At 41.6% G+C, this 18,594-nt stretch overlaps 1 protein-coding gene across 2 annotated transcripts in view; it reads left to right on the top strand.

Moving 5' to 3' along the window:
* The window catches only part of unc5db (unc-5 netrin receptor Db), a 253,424-nt gene that overhangs the window by 176,705 nt on the left and 58,125 nt on the right, over window positions 1-18,594 (top strand). For both annotated transcript variants that reach the window (XM_058636898.1, XM_058636899.1), the window contains 2 exons: window positions 4,587-4,671; window positions 16,482-16,653. In XM_058636898.1, the coding sequence (XP_058492881.1) occupies window positions 4,587-4,671; window positions 16,482-16,653 (257 nt within the window). The remainder of the gene's footprint in view (window positions 1-4,586; window positions 4,672-16,481; window positions 16,654-18,594) is intronic.

The raw sequence follows: 18,594 nt of genomic DNA, 5'->3' as shown, positions 1-18,594 counted from the left end.
ATCCGGATGTCAAACCATTTGTTATTTAGGTAAATAACCTAAATAACAAATGACAAAGCATCCATGTAGATCACAAGGTAAGAATCAAACGATACGGCACAGGATTTAGTGCCGATTTCGCCGCTTGGTGTAAAAGACTTGTTAAAAGACTGTATCTCTGTTTCACACCATGGTTCCCTCCCAGTGTACAACGTCTCAGAATGAGGGGAAGGAAAGTCTGTCAGGGAAATCGTGGCTGTATCTGCTCCGCTGACAGATATATTAAGCACTCAGTTTTGTCCACGGCTTTGCCAACTATATTACAACCTCCCATCAACTCTTCCGGCAGACCTATTTCTGAGCCTGCCCCGAAAACAATTTTAAACATTTAACATTCATTGACGTCAAAGCTGTCAGGCCTGCCATAAAAGGCGGGATTGCTTCACTCTTCTCAAAGATATTACCTGTAATATATAAAGCACTCAACTCCTTATCATTTTTTTAACCTCCTTTTTAAAGATGTTTTCACATAAATCAGTGTAAATGATGTCATCAAAATGATCCCTCGTTTGGCAAAAAGAGAAGCTCCAAAAATACACAGCTTATAGAAGAAATTTGTTGTAGAACATTCAACTTCATCTCGTTTATCTTGTCAAACTTCCTGTTTGCAGTTTATCGACATACTGTACTCGCACAGTTTATTTTGCTTTTCATTTTAGGGACAGAGACATCTCAGTGAATGGGTAGGGTAGGGTTTGGATGCTAATTATGGTTTTGACGCATCATCGAGCCATAGCCCTAAAAATCCTGAACAGAAGACTAGATTAATATTGTTCTTCGTCTTTACTCTAGAGCTGCAACTAACGATTATTTTCATAATCGATTCATCTGTCGATTAATTGATTAATCATTTGGTCCATAAAATATAAGGAAACCTTAAAAAAATGTTGATCGGTGCCTGCAAATGATGATGTTCTCAAATTTTCCAATCTTTGTCCACAAACCAAAATGATTAACTTTGAATGATTTCTTTGTTATCCAGAGCAAAGAAATGAAGGAAATATTCACATTTAAGAAGTTTAAACAATCTTAAATCTTGTTTTAATCATGAAAAATCTTCAAACCAATTAATCGATCATCAAAATAGTTGTCGATTAATTTAGTTACAGATTATTAATCGATTAATTGTTTCAGCTCTACTTTACTCCAGGGTTTTTTTCCATGTTCCCAGCCACTATTTTCTAATCTAACATATCATAGAGTGTGAAGAGGTGACACTCTGTATTTGTTTCACAGGGACTTTAATGGAGGAGCGCGTTGACAGCGCGTTACTAATTGTTTGTCAAAACCCTGTGCTTTCGCTAAAGTACATCGCGACTCCCCCGTACACTTACAGTACACACTCACTGTAATGTTTACAAGGCAGGTAGCTATTTTTTTGTCATACCTCCACACCGTCATCTGTCTCTCTCAGGCAGACAACACTGTCATCGCGTCCCCGCCAACACAAATGCAGTGATTGAAGGACTCTGCGTGGACTGGAACTGTTGTCTCGAGGTCAACAGCTCGCGCACACCTCTTCCGCGGTGCAGTCCTCGTCCGTGTATATAGCCGCAGTTCTCGGGGAGCCGGCGTTGAGAGGTGAAGTATAATCAGCCTCCCGCGGTCATCGCTCAGGCGGAGGGTCTGAGTGGAGCAGTCGCTGCCGTCAAGTGCAGCACTCACACGAACCGTCGACGGCGAATGCTATTCATTAGACTGAATAGCCGCTCATACACAGCACTTCACTGCAGATTACTAAAGCTTTGATGGTACGGTACAAAAAAAAGCAGCATTCTTACTCTACACTTGAGTTTTATATAGGGTTTTAGAGTGGGTTCACACTGATTATAAAATACTGTATGTATTTCTTAAATTCCGCAGTACAAGTGTCGTTAGAATGTTATTTTTAGCCTCGGTTTTACAGTGTCTGCCTCTGAGATTCCTCTCTGCAGGCCAAGGCAGAATGGAAGGAGAAATTCTACGGCAACCTCTGTCTTTGTATCTCCTGATTTTTCTGGATAATCCACAGACTCCTGCTCAGTTTTTATTACAGTTTCTGTGTGTTTCATTTTGACAGATGCTAGCGCTGCGATTTTGGGAATATATATATATATATATATATACTGTATATATTAGATATATTAGATGCCTTACCACTTTGGTACCCTACCATATGAAAGTTTTGGTAGCCTTCACAACTTCTGCCAATTGAAGTACAAATAACTTTCCAAACTGTAACCACTTGGTTGGAAAGTGGCTACAGTTTCCGAGTGATTACTGTGACGGAAAGGGAAAAAAACCAAATGGACAAAATACAATTACACAAAAAAGAGAGTTGTCTAGACGGAACGTACAGATGCTGCAGATAAATAAAGATAGTGTGAAAGAAAGAAAAATAATTACTGTCTAGACAGCTGCCAGAGGCTGTCTTTATCTCCCATTCTGCTTCTGTTTGCCTCTTATTTGTAAAAAAATAAATAAAAAAATTAATGCTGTGCAGACAATGCATAGAGATGCTGCAGATAAATATGGTACAATAGCAAATTAAGGAAAAACCAATGTGACAACATGTTTACACAGCATGGAGATATTTGATGGCCATCGGAAATAAGCAGAACTTTGAGAACAGACAACTATTCAATGCGTGTTTCAGGCCTCAGTAAAACACAGTGTAGTTTGTTAAGAAGTCAAGACGATAAAGATTTTAGGTGCCAAAACTTTCTTCAAGTTTTCTTCGAACCCTCCCATATTTCAGTGTTCTGGGTTGTATTTTAAGTATTTACTATACAGGGTTTGCACACCTTTGACATCAAATTCAAAGACTTTTTAAGGACTTTCCAGGACCAATTCCCTCAAATTCAAGGACAGAATGTACTGACACAGCTTAATATGATGCGAGGGCAACTTGTAAGAACTTCAGATTAATTCTACCACTTTTTCTTCACGTGGAGGGTAAAGTGGTCAAAGATAGATGGATGGATGGATACCAGAAAAGCAGAGAAATAGAGCTTTCCACCCATATACTTGTCATTACGGTAAAACCTCGGGACTTTCGTGGAACGGCCGTCACAATCACGGACGAGATTCACCAGCGCGTCACGTGTTTCTGACGTCAGCTTCTCAGTACCGTCACCCCTAAATGGTGGAATAACTGCCAGATATGGAAAGTAAAAGTTCTCATTGGAGGTAAAACCACTTTCGTGCTGGGTTAGGGTTAGCACTTACGTGCTTTGTTGAATGAGAATTTTGAATTCCATCATTTCCTGTTTGAAGTTGTAAAGGTTTTTTGTACAAAATGTTACCAGTGCAGCAGTCTCCTCAGTATTAGATACTTTATGATTATTTGATCACTTGGTAAAAATTTGGCTGAGACAATATTCTCTGGGCTTACTGCTGCCAGAATGTGTCTTAATCCCTCACTCTGCTCCTCGGCGGAACCTAGTACTTGTGAAACAGGTCTTCTACATGCTCTTCGCTCCGCGTCAGTGTGAATACTTCGCCATCGCCGTGGCAGCAGATGAACGGTGTCAGTCAGAGCTGATGAATCGTGCCTCAGCAGTGTCTTGAAGGATGGTGCATAATCAGAGGTGTAGTAAAAGTAACTGGCTGTTTTAGATCAGATCGTTATAATCCCTCACAGTCAGAGTGCCTCATACAGAGCTTTCATGTCACAGATCAATTCTGTTTATCCAGCCGTCCGTCAATTTGAAAGGTGACTAAGACCAACTGACCGTGACGTCAACCGAGAACCTGAAGAATCTGTTTTGAAGCCGGTGCCATGGTGATGTTTTCTCAAACGGACACTCACAGACGTCGCCTGCATCCAGGCTCCTATTGTACAAAACTGTCTGTCGTGCGGTTTATCTTCACTTTTACTTTTATTTTGGTAACAAAATGGATGAAATTGACGTCACGTTCCGTTGAAGAAGAGCTAAATCCAGACCATTAACTTTTCAGGAGAATGTTTACTGACGATATAGATCAAGTGAGAAGTAGAAGGAGCTTATTGTTCTTGTAGATTTCCACCCCCCAGTGGCTCTTCAATACATTTTTATTACCTGGTTGGCTTTTGGAGTCTACATCCATCCATTTAATGTACATTCTATTTATACAATAGGCTGTTGCTTGTTTGCCTGCTTCAAATTCTCTTTTTAAATAAGTTTTAAATTGGAAACAAAAGTTCTCTTAAAATGCATGTTAATGTAAATAATACATATTTACATATACATACATATATGTGTGTATATGTATATAATTATATATGTGTGTATATATACATATGCATTATCAGCATCTCCTCGTGCCCCCAAGTAACGTGTTTTTTTCCAAATTAAAATCAACGTCACTTGTTATGTTGTTTGTGTTCCCAAATAAAAACCCCATATTGTGATATTTTATTTAGACACTCAAGTTTCACTTGACAATCCCTCTGCTCATAAAAGTCAAATGAGGCTCGCATAAATATTTCCATAACCCCTCTCTGAATGAACAGCGCGCCGCTGTTACATGTCCTTGTTTTGCCCCAGCAGCTGTCACACGTGTGTGTGTGTGTGTGTGTTTTCCAGGGGTCGGGCTGCTGGTGCCTCACGGAGCCGTGGCTGAAAATCTGTCCTGGGAGATGTACATGGTGATCAATCAGGGAGAAGCAAGGTGAGGCCACAGTTCAGCCAAATATCATTTCAGCCCTCTGTTTGTCTGTCAGTCTCCCTCCGTCCCCTCATCCATCTTAGCGGAACCTCCCAACACCACGGTGTCCTCGGTGTCCTCGGTGTCCTAATTACCCAGCATTCCCTGCGACGGCGCACTGTTACAGCCACAGTGTTTAGGAAAAAAAACGGACGGGGGGGAAAAAGAAAGTTTTTTAAAAGGCAGATTTTTAAAAGTAACAAGTTGAGTTAGCGCCGTCACTGGCGGCTTAATTACCACAGAGTTTGATTTAAGATGTCAAAGATTTTCTTTTTAAGTGTGTTTCTTGCTGTTTATTTTCACTGTTGAGTTCATTTTAATGAGCCTCTGTTTTTTTTTGTTTTTTGTTTTTCATTACACCGCAACTACTTTTGTTCATTTTTCCTTCCAAAAAAGATTTCCCAGTTTTACAGGACAATTAGACGATGACGTCTTGTCAGTGTCACAAAAGGGACGTTTGATTTAAAAGTTGTTCTCTTTCGCTCACTTTCAACACCATCGGTGGTTTACTGTGTCGAAAAACAACGAAAAAATGTAGCCACTGACCTTTTTTCTTTGAGGTGTTGTGATGAAGTAACACTTCCCTTCAAATATCTCACAATTTCATATCAGCCAACACCAGGTACCAAATCTGATACCAGTGCAGTGCAACGCTTCTAACTTTAAAAAACACAAATCCGTCTCCAGATTTCGTCTCCAAGTTGAATTAAAACACAGTGTGACGTCTAGAAGCTCCACAGACTCCAAACGTTTCAAACACTTACACAAAACCAAGCAGACACAGGGAGGTTGAGAGAGTGAGCTTGTCACCATTCATGACAGAAGGTTAATTTTAATGTTCGCCAGTACCTTTTATTTCCATCAAGCCACAATAAATGTCATATTCAAAATTGTAATAGCTCACTTTGTTAAATAATTTTACTTTTACTTACAGAAAATGACTTTTGGTACTTAGGTACAGTAAATGTCAGGTACTTTAAGACTTTTACTCAAGTAATATTCTTAAAGGTGACTTTAACTTTTACCAAAGTCATTTCTTAAGTATCACTTTTAGGTACTTTATACAAGACTGCTATGACGTAATGGAAAACAACGTATCTGACACCCAAACTGAGCCGAGTCGTGCTAGAACTGCATCATGGAAAAGCGTCCATCGAGACTAAGATGTGTGTCTGACCCTCTCTGTGGTCATCAGTGTTTGCTGCCTGGCTGTGTGACAGATGGGCCGCAGCAGCAGCAGCAGCAGCAGCAGCAGCTCTGTAGTCTCTCTCTGTCTCTATAGGAGTCCTCAAGGTGTCACGATATGGGTGTTCATTTCCAGAAGCCCCGTCACAGGTGGTTGTCTGGGCTTTGATGTCCCAGCTGCCACGGGGAAAAAAAAAGTTTGTGCCAGTTTGTGCCGCGTGACCCTGCAGGGGTGGGGGGGGGCAGGGCAGGCAGGGCGGGCGGAGGACTCCTTCATTTAGCCCAGTGACTCCTAACAAGTCGAACCTCCAATCCTCCGATCTCTGATGTGTTATTTTTTTATTTTTTGTCCTTGTTACTTTGCCGAGAGTCGATGTGTAGTTTATGTACCCCACTCTGTGTCAACAATGCTGGCGCTCAGGGAGAGAGTCACAACCTGGGAAGCTTGTTTAAACTGTGATGAATGCAGTGATGAATGGAGCGCGGTGCTCTGATGGATATGCACGGCGCAGACGTCTCCTGAGGGCCTTTCATCTCGGCAGCGCGAGCATTGTGTATTCTGATCACAGCGAGGTAATGACCCTCGGATGGACTGAGCTGCGGGGAGTGTGTGTGTGTGTTGGGGCCACAGTTTCCTCTGAAGTGTCACTGTTTATTCACAGCCCGCTGCCCGAGCAAATTCACCCAACGAAAAAGAGAGACCTCACACATTTAGCAGTTGAAAAGGAGAACAACAGGGCCGTTCGATCGCCTTGACAAGACACCGACATAATGAGATGCAAACGGCGGCGCTATTCTGAGGTCAAGTTGAAAAGCAACCTCTGAGATTCCCTTGTAAAAGAGCGACGGATGACACGCGACTCCCCTGACCTCAACCACTTCAGAGCAAGCTGCTGTTCGTGTTTAGTGTCAAACACACAGAACACACACTCTGACAGCTACTGTATTTATCTATAGCCCCTTTTCCACCTATGATCCCAGCTCGCCTCAGCACGGCACGGTTTAGACTTACGTTTCCCCTACAAAAAATAGTACCTACTCAACGAGGGCGGAGTCATCACTGTGCGGCTGTGTAGAGCAGTTGTTTTCAGTGTAACTCAATCACTAGAATCAGTTCATTAAAACTATTTGTTCAGTTCTTGGGCCAACGATTACATGCGGCCCGCAACTTAATATCATGTTACAGCTCTTTAAACATATGTTTTTATAATAGTAACAATGAGACATTGTTTATAATATTTACATTCAACATTAAATGAGATATATATATATATATATATATACTATAGATATATAAGTTTGATGTTTTAATCACAGTTATATTTATTTAATAAATAAGATTTATTTTGCATCATAAATATGTTTTTATTGTGAAATACACATGGTTCTGTATCAAAAGAGACACTTTTACTTTGAAATTCTGTCAAATATGATGATGAATATCTATTTTCTCTACGTCGTCCCCCTCTTGACCAGACGAGACACTCATTGGCCACTTGAGTTCATCCCTGAATTAATCATTTCCAGGTTTTCCCAAACCTGGAAATTGATAATGTTCTAAAAAACAATGTCTTGATTTATCCACAAACACAAAAATGATTCTGGCTTAATAAAAAAAAAACGATTAATTTATTGATCGATTAATAATAGTGGTTAATTCCAAGCCACTTGTCACACAAAAAGTAAAATAACAGTCTAGATCGTATCATAGATCGCAGTATATCTGGTTTCCTCTCACTGGCTTATTCACCTCCTGGAAACACAATAGAAACATTTCAATGTGACACCATGTGGTTCTTGGCCACAGCTGTGCTTTTCAAGTCCTTTATTCTCCTTTGCTGCTCTGTGTGAGCACATAGATGTTTACTGTACCTCTGCCTGTGCTCTGCCGTGTTTGTCATCTCACCGACTGTCAATCACCGCCGACGTCCCAGGAGGACACAGTGAGACATGCGATTGTTGTCTTCTTTCTTCCCCGTCCCCGTCCAGCCTCCTGGTGTCGTCTTATTATTAAAACCTCTCTCTCTGTAGAAAAGTGTTCTTGAGGCTTTTCAAAGGCTCATCTAAATCTTTTCAAGGCAGAGTTTTTTTGCTTAGGTCAGACAAATTCCTCCCCTTCTGAGATTTTATGAGCATTTTGTGTTTTGAGATAAATCCCTCAACCTACTGAGCCAGAAACAGCTTTGTCCTGGTCGGAAAAGAGCTTTTATTGATGGAAGTGTGCGTGTGTGTGCGTGTGCGTGTGCGTGTGTGTGGTTCCTGAACAGCTGGGACACGGAAGTGTCTGTGTTTTTATTGTTGTTGATGTTGCTCCTGGTTTGAATTTGACTCGATAATAAAAAAAGGAAACGGTGGATCACGTTTTCACATCTCATTTACACGTGCATTGCTGTCAGGAGACGTGTGACATCATTTCCTGCGGTGGCTGACCCTGCTTCATCAGGCGTGGAGTGGGTGGAGACGAGTGTCACAGGGCTGCAGGAGGGCAGCAAAAGTGAAAAGGAAGATCTACAAGACAGTAGTGAGCTGGAGACGTGGTGATTCGCGATTAGAAGATACGCGTTTCCGAGGGACAGCTCAGGTTGAACGGTTTGGAAATAAAGCAACCGGTGAACCCTCTTGAGGAGGATAAAGTGGTGGAAAATAAATGTGTGTGTAATAAGACTCTGGGAATGAGAGAGTGTGTTACGTACGGTATGAGAGCATGACTGGTTTATTTTCAGTCAGTGTTTGGAAGTTAAATTGCTTTAAATTTAGTAAATTTAGTCCTGCGTCTCGATACATTACAGTCTCTCCTTACTAGTTCTCTGGCAAGTAAACCTTCTGTTTTTCTCTACTGCGACCCTCAGGATAAAGCAGTAGATGTTATGTGAGAAAATATCATTGTGTGCACGTTTATGTTTGCTGAATTCTATGGTTAGACAAGGTCTTATATGATGGAAACGGTGTCACTCTCGCATGAACCACCACCGACGAGGGTGGAAACATTAGAGGTCATTAAACGCCACCTCCTTCTTGGCCAGCAGATGGGACAAACTAAAACACTGAGGTGCACAGCAGTGGTGTGGTGCTGTGTGTCTCTTGTGTGTGTGTATAAATAAATAGCCACTCATCTGCCACTTTATTAGGTACACAGGAGGTCTCATAAAGTGTCAGACGTGGCACCAGGTGTGGTCCTATCGCTGCTGCTGTGAGAAGGGTCTGTCTGCAGAAGGCAACAGAGGGGCAGAACTTGAAGTGTGGTGGAAGTGACGTTAAATGAGTTGAAGTTCACCCTACAGATATTTCTGTGCCCGCTCTTGCAGTTTGCGGCAACGTGACCTAAACCTGACCCTAACTATGACCTCTCCTGACCCTTAGACACACAATCCAAGATTTCTTACTCAATGATTCTTTCACTTTGATAAATAAAAATATAAAAATGTATTTATTCCATTTTCTTTTAGTCCTCCAGATGGAGATTGTTGAGTTTAGGGTAAAAGGTGAAGAAGGGAACGGACAAACTTTCAGGAAGCACCACAAACGCCTCTAGTTCCATGATCAGTGGTCTTGGGACAAGGGGGCTTTCGAAGGCTTAACCATGCTTTTCCCATCTCGAGAAGGACTCACTTCCTCTATCCCATAACCCTGACCATGATTCTGATCTGCTATTATTATAATTTTTATTATTTCATGACATTTTTCTCACTTTTTCGTGTGGTTCTGTGTGATTTAGGCCACGTCCACGTGGATGACCCCTCAGACTGCTCAATGTTCTTGATGATGGAAACTATCAGCTGCTGTAGCTCGTGGCTCAAGGCTCAACATGTTGTGCATTCTGAGATGATGTTCTTCATACAGTGCCTTGTATGAAAGGTTACTCTTACCTTTCTCTCAGGTCATTCTCCTCTGAACTTTGGCACCAAAAAGCCACTTTTCCTCCCAGGGAACTGGATGTTTTATCTCTTTCAGGCCATTCTCTGTAAACTCTGAGATGTTTGTGTGCGGAAATCCCAGTAGATCACTTTCTGAAACGCTCTATGCCACATTTCTAAGTCACTTTAATCGCCTTTTTTCATCACTCTGATACTGTTTTTGACCATCCACAGAGTCAGTGTCATGTGATCAGCTAACTAGATATTAGCGTTAACAAGCACGTCCAGCGTGTCACTTCAGTCTGTCGTTTCAGTCGAGATATTCGCCTCAGGAAAGTCGTTTAAAAGCATTTTGGATTCATCCAGAAGCATGAAAATTTTACAACGTTGGAAAAAATCGAGCATTAGCCTTTGGCTCGCAGTGCCAAAAATTACACAGTGGACTTGATTGCGATGACAGAGAGGGAGATGCTTGTCGTGGGTCCAGAATAAAAATGTGCCTGACTGAGATTGTTATGCATTCCGCCCATTAGATTCTGGTGCATGTGCCTGACAGTGGTTTCATAATTCATGATACTAAATTAGATTAAACAAAGTGTCAACACGAGGGCCACCTGCCCGCCGTCAATTAACACCGCAGCCCGGGGCCAACATCAGCAATGTCTTTTAAAACGGAACAAGGTTGTTGTTGTTGTTTTTTTAAATGTGAACATTCAAAGTTTGTTCTAAAGGGATAGGAAGCAAAAACTGGGCATCGATCTTTCCTGCACGGTTATCATCTTTTTCCATTTTCTGCTCAAATAGACGCATGATTGGGCTAACATCCACACACACACTCATCTCGGCTCTGTATTGACTTCATCAAAACGGGGAAGGAGAGTCAGCGGAGGGTGAACGATTGAGTCTCGGGTTCTCCCAGATTCACTCATTACCGTCGTAACAAAGAGCCAGAGAGGCGACGGCGATGAGCTCTGTGCACAAACTGTAATAATGTACGTTGTGTACATATGGGAACTGGTCTTAAAACAGCATTTGAACCACAACATCGTAAAAAAAAGAAAAGCTATAATTGAAAGCACAGTTGGAGGGAGAACATGTTATTGTACGGACTGAGCTATAGATTCAAGGTTGACTTTAAAGAGAAAGCTCCTGTTTTCTGGCCGGTAAGAAGCCAATCAGTGCCTGGTGCAAACTAAAATATGTAGATAAGGATGGAGCCGAGAACCAGATTTCACATCGTACTGATCCTAAAAAAATATGTCCTCAGACAGATGATTAAATGTGTCATCTTCAGAATTGGAGGTAGTGTCAGGTCAAGTCACATGTGAGTCTTCATGTTGTGTTTTACATCGGTGATTTCAATGCCTTGTGGGTCATGGCCACCTGTTGGGTGATGAAAGTACTGCAGTTATAGATAAAAAGGAAATCATGCACAAAAAAAGGCTTAATTTTCAGTTCAGCAATTAACCCTTTAACACCGAACACTCAAAAATATTCACCATAAAAGAGCCAGAAAACATCATTTTTTTGGAGTCTCTGCATGTTTCTTTGTACGAAGGAGTATTAGGGCCAGCCCCCCAAAAAAAACAGCCAAAAAAAAAAAAAAAAATCAGCACAAGGGGAAAAAGCAGGCAAAAAAGAGAGGGTATGTTGTTTCACAAGATACAATAAGGCAACTGATCAAGTTGCTTGATCCTGGTGTTGAGTTACGTTATTGATATGATACAAAATCAGTTACAATACAGTTTGACCACTTCAGAAAATCAACACTTCCTGTTCCCGTTTCAAAGTAAAAGCACTCGAGAGTTTCAGTCTCCAGACACCGTTAATTGTTTTTAAGCAAAGTTTTGTTATTGAACACCTGCGGGACCAACGGATGAAAAGTCCTGGCGTGTGTTTGAGTATTTAATTGTATCTTTTAAGATTTTCTGGAGCAAAGTTAATGCGAAACAGCAGGAGCTGCACAGACTCTCCGCAGCACTTCAGTGCATTTACATGCAGTGTGAAAAAAATGGTACATCATCGTTTCTCTTCAGGAAGAACAAACAGAGGCAGAATTGTTATCGTTATGATTTTATTTTATTTTTCCGGCTTCTCACTCTCTTGGGGTCGCCACACTTGATTTGGCAGAGATTTTTCTGCCGGATGCTTCGTGACACAACCCTCCCATCTTCACAAAGAGCACAGAGATGTCTGACACAAGAATCAAGCCGAACTGTAGATCAGTTAAAAAGATTTTATAATCCTAAAAACGTGGGTTAATCTCCAACAATTACCAGGGAAATGTCTAAAATCTCAATATTTAACAGAGGAATCTGGAGTATTTAGGAAACAACTGCTTTACAAGTCACTAGTCCCTCGTTTGTGTGTGTGCAGCGTGTAAAACAAAGTCACGGCAGTTTCATGCAGCCGTGCAGTCAGGACTCCGCCCACGTTGAGTACTACCAAGTGAAACCGAGGCAAAAATAACCACATCGAAAAGTAAATCTAAACGTACTGCCGCTTTAACTTCCATATGCTTCCTGTTTGACGAATGTATAACCGCGCTCCACATAAAGAGCCTCCATTAAGTGAAAATGGATCAAAGCACAGTGGGATGAACAGGTGGGCGACTACAAGTAAATAAAGGCGATGCTAATGGAGCGTGCTAATTTGTACATTTATTAGACGAGTTCAAGCCTCTCCCTCCCCCCCCCCCCCCCCCCCGGACTCCCTGAGGAGTGAGTCATCGCTCTCCTTAAATAATGCACCTCATCCAGGGGCTTAAAGAGTCTAGAGTCAAGTAGAGCCCTTTATCGTGATGACAAGTAGAATTTAAAAAAAAAAAAGAGAGAGAGAGACGGTGTTGAGCGCTCCTCACCGGCAGACTCTCGGAGCCGAGCTGCAGCAGGAGACTCGAGGAGCAGAGTGATCTGCTCTGTGCCCACACTCTGCGTAATCAGGCTCATCGATGTTGGGGATGGAGGACTTTCTCACGCACAGAAGAACTGACTGAAATAAGAGACACTAAAGGTAATGGGTGAGGTTGCTGTGCTGTGTGACAGGTCCTGAATAGAAGAGAGAAAACAAACCTTGCATCACAAATGAATTTTTACCCCTCTAGGGGTGGAGCTTGGTTTTTACAGGCCTGTCCATTCCACAGGTGATTGAATTTCTTTATTTCTGTGACAATGGATGAATGAATTGGTCACAATTGGGGTGTGAAGAGGATTTTAAGCAATAAAAATGCTACAGAAAATGATCTCCCACGATACCTGAGAACATTTCTGTGCAATATTGTGCTTGGAGACACCAGAAATGTATCAAACGAAGTCAATTTCGATTGAAAGAAGAAACAAATTTGTACCAACACACATATTCTTTTTAAAATGTACTGAAAGAAAATGTTCTTTACCTCGTGGCCATTTTGAGAACTTGTGAACGCGGCTCAGAATGTGTGAGCGTATAAGACTGGACAACGTGCCTGGGGCATCAGCTTCCACTTTCATATTTGCTACAGTTGTGTGAGCACTTCATTCTTGCAATTTTTTCCCCTAAAATTTATGATTTCTCTTTCTTTTGCTGGGCTTTCAGTCAAAAATGAATCAATAAATTAACCATTTATCAAGTTTAAGTGTCACACTAACCGCTCCAAGGCTGTCGTCGCTAATGTCTGCATACTAACATTCCCTAATTAGCACTAAACACAAAGTGCTGCTGTGCCTGAATGGAATCGCATTAGTTTTACAGGTTTTTTGGTCATAAAAAAAAAAAAAAAAAAAAGTGGGGCGAGAGAAAATCTTAAAAGGTTCAGCAAAAGTGCACGGATTCAGCCTCTACGTGACCACGGAACACTGAGCTTTAATGCCAGTCCATCAAGTTTATATGAGGAAAAAGTCATATATTTGCAATTCAATATTGAGATACACTGTATGGACTAAACACGATCGCCGTGCTAACCGGGGCTACTATGCTACATGGCTCCAACCTCTTCACTGACACTTTGCCACACTGTGTCTTTTTTGTTTCTAGTGACACAAGTTGATGTGACGCAATTCGGAGAATTCGCGATTTTTCAAGTTGAAATATATAATATATATAATAATATAATAATAATATCTGTGCATTGACTTTGTGTGTAAAGTCGTGATTGTGCGATAAATTTGCGTTGCATCCGATGTGAACACGCCATTAATTTTCCATCAGTTTGCTGCAGGAAGCGGACTACAACGCAGGGCATTGTGGGTAAACACAACCAAAACATGTAGAACGATAGGATTTGATGCTCTTATGTGGCGGAAACAGAAGTTGTCCTGCATTAACCAACAGATGAACGAGTTTTCTTGTTCAATAATTAGTCTCGTCTTCTCCCTCAGTAATTCTTGATGCAGCGCCGCCTCAGGCAAGGAGGGGAACACGTTATTCAAAAGGTTCGGTTCATTTCACTAAAGCGCGAAAGTGTGAAAGCAAACTCGGACCGGCTGAAGGTTGCAACCCCCAGTTGAACCGAGTCTATAGCGGAGACTATTTGGTGTGAAAACCACCAGAGATTGTGGGCCAGGTCTTCTCGTCTGACCTCATCAATGCTCTACAGAATAAATGGACACAAATTCACACAGACACACTTCAGAACCTTGAGGAAAGTCTTCCAAGAAGCTGTTATAGCTGCAAAAGAGGGACCAACTCCATGTTAAAGTATTGTACATATACAGTACTTTACTGTAGTACGTCATGGTCAGGCATCTGGATATTTTTGTCCATATAGTGTATTTGAATGTGGAACAAAGTTGATTTGTCTGACATGTCTTTTTCTGGCTTTTCTTAAGCATATAAGCACATTTTTCCTCATTACATGTAGTTTTTAATTGGGCTACAAAGGGTCTTTGTCTTAAAAAAGTGCAGCAAAGGTTCAGAAGATTTGGCTGATCCACAGTTTTTTGGTCTTTTTCAAACAATCCTCACTATAGAACAATAAATAAAGCCATATGCAGTTTGACAGTGTTGTATCGTACGTCAATCCTCTACAATCTTCATTCTTAACCCACTTATTTCACACCGTTTTGTGGCAAACTGAAAATCCAAGCTGCTGCGTCCATGGCGACCACATAATTCGTAATCATTCAAGGAAGACAATTTGAACAAAGCAACACTTTCATGCTCCTTTCTGCCCCCCTTTTTTTTTCCTCCCCTCAAATCCAACTTGAGCTCCAAACACTCTTTTAATGAGGACGGTATAGCTCGCCAGCAAATTACAGTGACTCTCTTCACCCGTGCTGGAGCAAATTATCACAACATTCTGTTAAACTCCAGGAACGAGTCCACACAGCAGTGGCGGCAGCTCTCAGGAAGGCAGACCTGGAAAGTACGAGCCCGCAGACGCTTCTCTCGTTAAGTGTGCTGTCCCTCGTGCGGAAGTAGAAGCTCAGAGACGGATGTTATCCCGTACTGTACCGCACCTCTGAGATCATAAATACGAAAATGCTAAATATGTGGCGTCACGTGAAGATCAAACAGCCGCCGCTCGGAGCAAGAACAATGCTGCCATGTACAACGCCTGCACGACGTCACTGAGCCGCTGCTGCTGCTGGAGTGACTTTATTTTTGTCACACACCGAGACTCAAAACACCAACAAAAGAGTGCCGAACTCGTTAGAGCCGTTCACCTAAACCTGTTTTTCTGCGTTAAAAGAGAAAAGCAACTGTCAAAAAAAGTACACGATGTCTTTCAGCAGTTGTTCCCTAACTTTTTTTTGCAAGCCCCCGCCCAGATAAAGCATATTTTCACACGTTTTCACATTTTGCTGCTTTAGAGCAGTCAAGGTTTCACCTTTTTTTTTTTTATGTGTGCCGCACATTGTTCACAGAAAAAGAATCTGTGGTTACCATGGTTGCAAAGGCTTGAACTTTAGAACATTTATTTTTTTTAATTTAGGCTAAAGGGTGTTGTGATAGAATTTTTGCAGCTGTTTTTAAATAGAAGTTGTTGTTCAGTGTTCATCACAATCAGGGTTTCTAAAATAGATCTTTCACCACAGTTTCCATTTTTGTAACTTTTAAGCAAGGCTTTTATTTTGAAACAGTGAGTCAGAGTTGTGGCATTCAGTTAAGTGCATAGTTTTACTTAATTGTGGCCATTTTCATGAACGATGCACCACCTCTGCACCAGTCTATGCTTATCGGTTTTATACTAAAGTTAATGAATATGTGCAGATGTTTCATTAAACGAGGGTAAAGCCACTAAAAAAGGGATGATAAACTCCTCTTTCCCTGCCAGTAGAGGAGTTTTTCTTTCTGTTTTTAGCTCTGAGTACAAATGTGCCGTAAACAATCAAAGCTGTGAAGAGGAAGTCCAACAAATTACTGAAAATCTTGCAGTGGTTTTTTGATTGTATCTTTCTCTCCAGTCTCTCTTTTAAACCTATTGATTCGTTCGTATCATAACACCACGCTGGGAAAAAGGTGCCGACTCTGCAACTAAACTGCCAAAATAAAAGTAGAAGGGGAATGAAATGAACGCTCGTACCCGGGTGTCGTGTTCACAGTGCTGCCAATCTGAGCCACAGCCAATAAAAACCTGCATCTATTGCAGTCATTTGACCCAGGAGTGGATGTCGATCCATTTTCATTGCAGGGGTAAAAAAAAAAAAAGAAGCTAGCCGGGTCAGGGTCATCTTTTCCCTGCTTGTTTTCTTGTATCTCTTACACTCTGCATCATTCTCCCTGTCTGTGTGTGTTTGTGTGTCGTGATGTGTTTAGTGTCCAAACGCTGGAAGGCTGTGAAATACTTCTCGGCCCAGAGGTGACATACGGTCCTCCGGGCCTGGACCTCTTCTGCCCAGTGGCCATGACCATCCCTCACTGCGCTGAGGTGGACGCCGAGAACTGGAACATCCAGCTCAAGAGGAAAACCCAGGACAGCAAATGGGAGGTGAGAGCTGCAGGCTTGTACCTGTCAAGTGCAGTGCAGCCCGTCAAGATCTAAACCGGGCTTAGACACGGTGTTTGCCTTCCCTCGCTTGTCTTTCCCCAGAATGGCTCCATATTTATTTATTTATTTTTTTGCTAGCTAAATGTCAACAGTGCTGATGGGAGACTAAATCCACCAAACTCCAGTGTTTTCACAGCTTATGTTTGTGCTACAACCACAGACGAAATATAGACGATATAGCCGTTTTCCTCTAAATAGTAACCTAAACTAGAAAATGTGGCTGTGAAATTTTGATTGTGCCTGCTTCTTGCTGCTGATTTGGGTTGGATTGAACCTTTACAACTTGGAGTATTTAGACAAAGTGATATTTTTTGTGGAATCAGAGAGTGAGAGAGAGACTGGCTTTTGCAGCTGGTTCAAAGAGCTGGTTTAAAGAGCAACGTGTTTTAAAGTTGTCGTATTTCAAGAACGGTTGATGATACAGGTTACTTTTTGGTTTGTGGACGTCAGGAGGCTTTCAGCAGCTCCCACATTTAAATTTGTGAAAAATGGGCATGAATTGATGGAGATATTACAGTTTTAAAATCACCTTCATTTTCATTTTACAACTCCAGAGCAGAGTTGGGCGTCAATGGGCGGTTTGACCAGAACTCGCTGCCCTTAGTCATATGAAAATGAAAACAGCACCCAGGGTTAGACAACAACTATAGCAACGCTTTAATGTAAAAAAAAAAAAAATTGTGGACAGAAGAGTTTGTTTGGAGATGTTTGTGAGTGGTTTGCCACTCTAGTGGTGCAATGCACACTAAAATCTGAAAACGTCCAAAAAAAGTACAAAACTTAAACTGTGATTGCGTAAAAAACGTAATAGATATCAAAACTTTGACTTAGGTGAGAAAAGTCTCATGTCTTGTGTCCCATTTAAAGTTCCAACCTTGTCTCTACATCAAAGTATGACGACACTGTGAGGCTCCAAATTGAGCTGGGTTCTGATCATTTTTGATTTTTCACTCTTGAGAGTTCTCATTGCTCTGCATTCATTTTCTCCCTCTGTCCTCTGATCCCTTTCCCTCACTTCTTTATTTGTGGGAAAGCGTCCAGTTAGTCAGCGTGACATGTAAGGAGTGAATTATGTGTGAGCCATAAAAGACTGTTGGGGGCTTTGTGGCCGAGCTGATTGATCCAGCCTTATGTCCTCTGTTGGTCCGGAGGGTGACATCAGGCCAAATGAAGGTAAGACTGCCGCTGCAGTGGGAGGACTATAAAGAAACAATTACAGCATGTAATGGCCTGGAAGAGACACGGCTGCTGTCGGTCACTGGGGGGGGACAGGGGGAATGGGACGGACGCAGGTCCCATTAAGACATGGTAAGTATCGATTAGTGGATCAGGAAAAGACGTGGCAAATTGAATTTAGACATGAGACAATCAGACGGAGAATAATGGAGATTGTTTCTCTGCTGACAGCAAATTCTCCGTTTCCTTCTTTAAGCATCACCCAACACACACACACACACACACACACACACACACGCACGCGCATACACTAAATGGCCTTTTTATTAGGTACGCATGACACCTAGGCAGAGCTACAACTATTGATTGTTCTTATTTTCTCCATAAATCAAGTTGTTGTCAAGTGGATGTAGTCTTCCGTTTTCACAGATGAGGACAACCTGGAAGTAAGAATATGTTGAATTGCCACCAGGGGGGCGACTCTTGAACGGAAGTCAGTGGGAAAATGAGCTTCTACTTCCTTTATTTACAATATATTTAAACATTTTTGTGACAAGTTAATGGTCTCTGTTACTAGTTTCATCTCAATTGGATAGAATATAATGTTTATTTAGTAAATTGTGTTCCCATTTGCACATAGATAGACAGTAAAACACAGCTGCTATTGCCAAATAATCTTCAAAGACTTTAAATCAGTTCAGATTC

Source organism: Solea solea, chromosome 8, assembly GCF_958295425.1.
Source record: "Solea solea chromosome 8, fSolSol10.1, whole genome shotgun sequence".
Lineage (NCBI taxonomy): Eukaryota > Metazoa > Chordata > Actinopteri > Pleuronectiformes > Soleidae > Solea > Solea solea.
This window is presented reverse-complemented; position numbering and strand designations above follow the sequence as displayed.